Here is a 1,649-nt window from a genome sequence, read left to right as displayed (position 1 = left end):
TCAGCCTGAACACAAGAGGCACTTCAATTGCCCGCAAGTAAGATGATTTGCGAAAGCTGAAACAAAAGTCATCGAAAATACTTCTATAAATTTCTCTCAGCTTCCAAGCTACATTTATTTGAAAAAGATTAATGAAGGCGAATAGAACACAGCACGAGTAGCTGGCTGTTAATTTCAATCAATTTGAAAAGAAAGTGTATCAATAGCCATGCACCAAAGGAATTTCAGTATAGCTTTATTTTTAATCAGCCTGCTGAGCTGCTTGGCTGTAGGAAGTAAGTAAATAAATAAAAAAATGTAAGCAACTTTGTTAAATAAAAACGCATACCATCGAACTAGAAACCTCCACCATTTCACGCATTGCTTTCATGAACGATGCAAATCTCAAGCCAAAATGTCCTTTCGTTGAGGGGGAGACTTCACAAAAACCAGTAGTCGTTATGCGTCTTACAAGAACATCGCTTAATGCTGCAACTGAAATGTTCTCAGAGGAAGAGGCAGATGATGACGAGAGCGAAGGCAGTGCAGATGCAACCGGATTCGACCACAATGGTTATACACTCGTTGAACTTAGCAAAACACAAGTGCAACAGCTCTTTGATAGTGGCAAATTACAATTGGTAGAGAGTGAAGATGGGAATACTTCGATGATTAATATGTACAAAGAAAATGCTGGAGATGCAGACTATATGGACGATTTGGACGATGCAGATGAACGGTCCAAAAAGCGCCCTTGGCGCAAAATCAAACGCATACTCCGACGACAACTGGTTAAGAAGCCAAAACGTTATTTTAAGAAAATTGCGCATAGCATCGGTTAGAAGTGCACCTACATACATACATACGTACATACATACAATACATATACATGTATGAGAAGCTTTGCAATGCCATTGAGTGACGATATTAAATTAAAGTACGATGTGTCCAAATTATTATTCTTTTGCTCTTGTTAGTTATTTTCTAGCATAATAATACTGATAAAGTAACACCGCGGCACATACCTTCTGTATGCTTTTGCTGTCTATGAACAAAGAACGTATCTAAAACTTACGAGTACATGCAATGGGTGTGTTCGTGGACATTGAGGGGGCTTTTGATAATGCCACTTTCGGCTCGATATGTTCTTCCGCCGAACGACATGGAGTTAATCAAGCCATTATAAAATTAATATATTCCATGCTCTCTGGGAGGCTGTTAACCGTTGGTGGGAGCAGTGACGAACAAATCACAGTCAGGGTGTTCTTTCTCCGCTGCTGTGGTGCTTCGTCGTAGACTCTCTATTAGTGGAGATGCGGGAACTCGGTTTTCACGTCCAAGCATATACGGATGACTTCTGTGCGCTAACATCGGATAAATCCTTAAGGAGGCTTTGCACGAAAGTGCAGAGGATTCTTGACAAAATCGATGACTGGTGCATGAGACAAGGTCTTTCCGTTAATCCGAACAAAACAACCATAGTCTTGTTTACGAGAAAACGGAAATTGGATGGACTCAGTCTTCCAACACTGAAAGGTATCACTGAAGGTGAATCGTGCATTGAAGATTTTTCAGCAATACCGTAGAGCCTTTGGCAAAACCTGGGGTCTGAAACCTGCTGTGGTCCTATGGATATACACCGCACTTATCAGACCAATCATCACTTACTC

At 40.8% G+C, this 1,649-nt stretch overlaps 1 protein-coding gene across 1 annotated transcript; it reads left to right on the top strand.

Moving 5' to 3' along the window:
- Positions 1-208: 208 nt before the first annotated feature.
- LOC129238268 (uncharacterized) lies at positions 209-821 on the top strand. The gene is made up of 2 exons (XM_054873307.1): positions 209-275; positions 340-821. The coding sequence occupies exons 1-2, from the start codon at positions 209-211 to the stop codon at positions 819-821; spliced, it is 549 nt and encodes a 182-aa protein (XP_054729282.1).
- The last annotated feature ends 828 nt before the right edge of the window (positions 822-1,649 follow it).

Source organism: Anastrepha obliqua, chromosome 2, assembly GCF_027943255.1.
Source record: "Anastrepha obliqua isolate idAnaObli1 chromosome 2, idAnaObli1_1.0, whole genome shotgun sequence".
Classification (NCBI taxonomy): domain Eukaryota; kingdom Metazoa; phylum Arthropoda; class Insecta; order Diptera; family Tephritidae; genus Anastrepha; species Anastrepha obliqua.
Note: the sequence above shows the minus strand (reverse complement) of the source record. Positions and strands in the feature narration are given on the sequence as shown.

What these genes read in the sequence shown, in the direction of transcription:
- LOC129238268 (XM_054873307.1), top strand. Translation starts at nt 209, where the DNA reads ATGCACCAAAGGAATTTCAGTATAGCTTTATTTTTAATCAGCCTGCTG. An exon ending in GAGCTGCTTGGCTGTAGGAA is followed by an intron (nt 276 to 339) that starts GTAAGTAAATAA and finishes CCATCGAACTAG; the next exon opens with AAACCTCCACCATTTCACGC.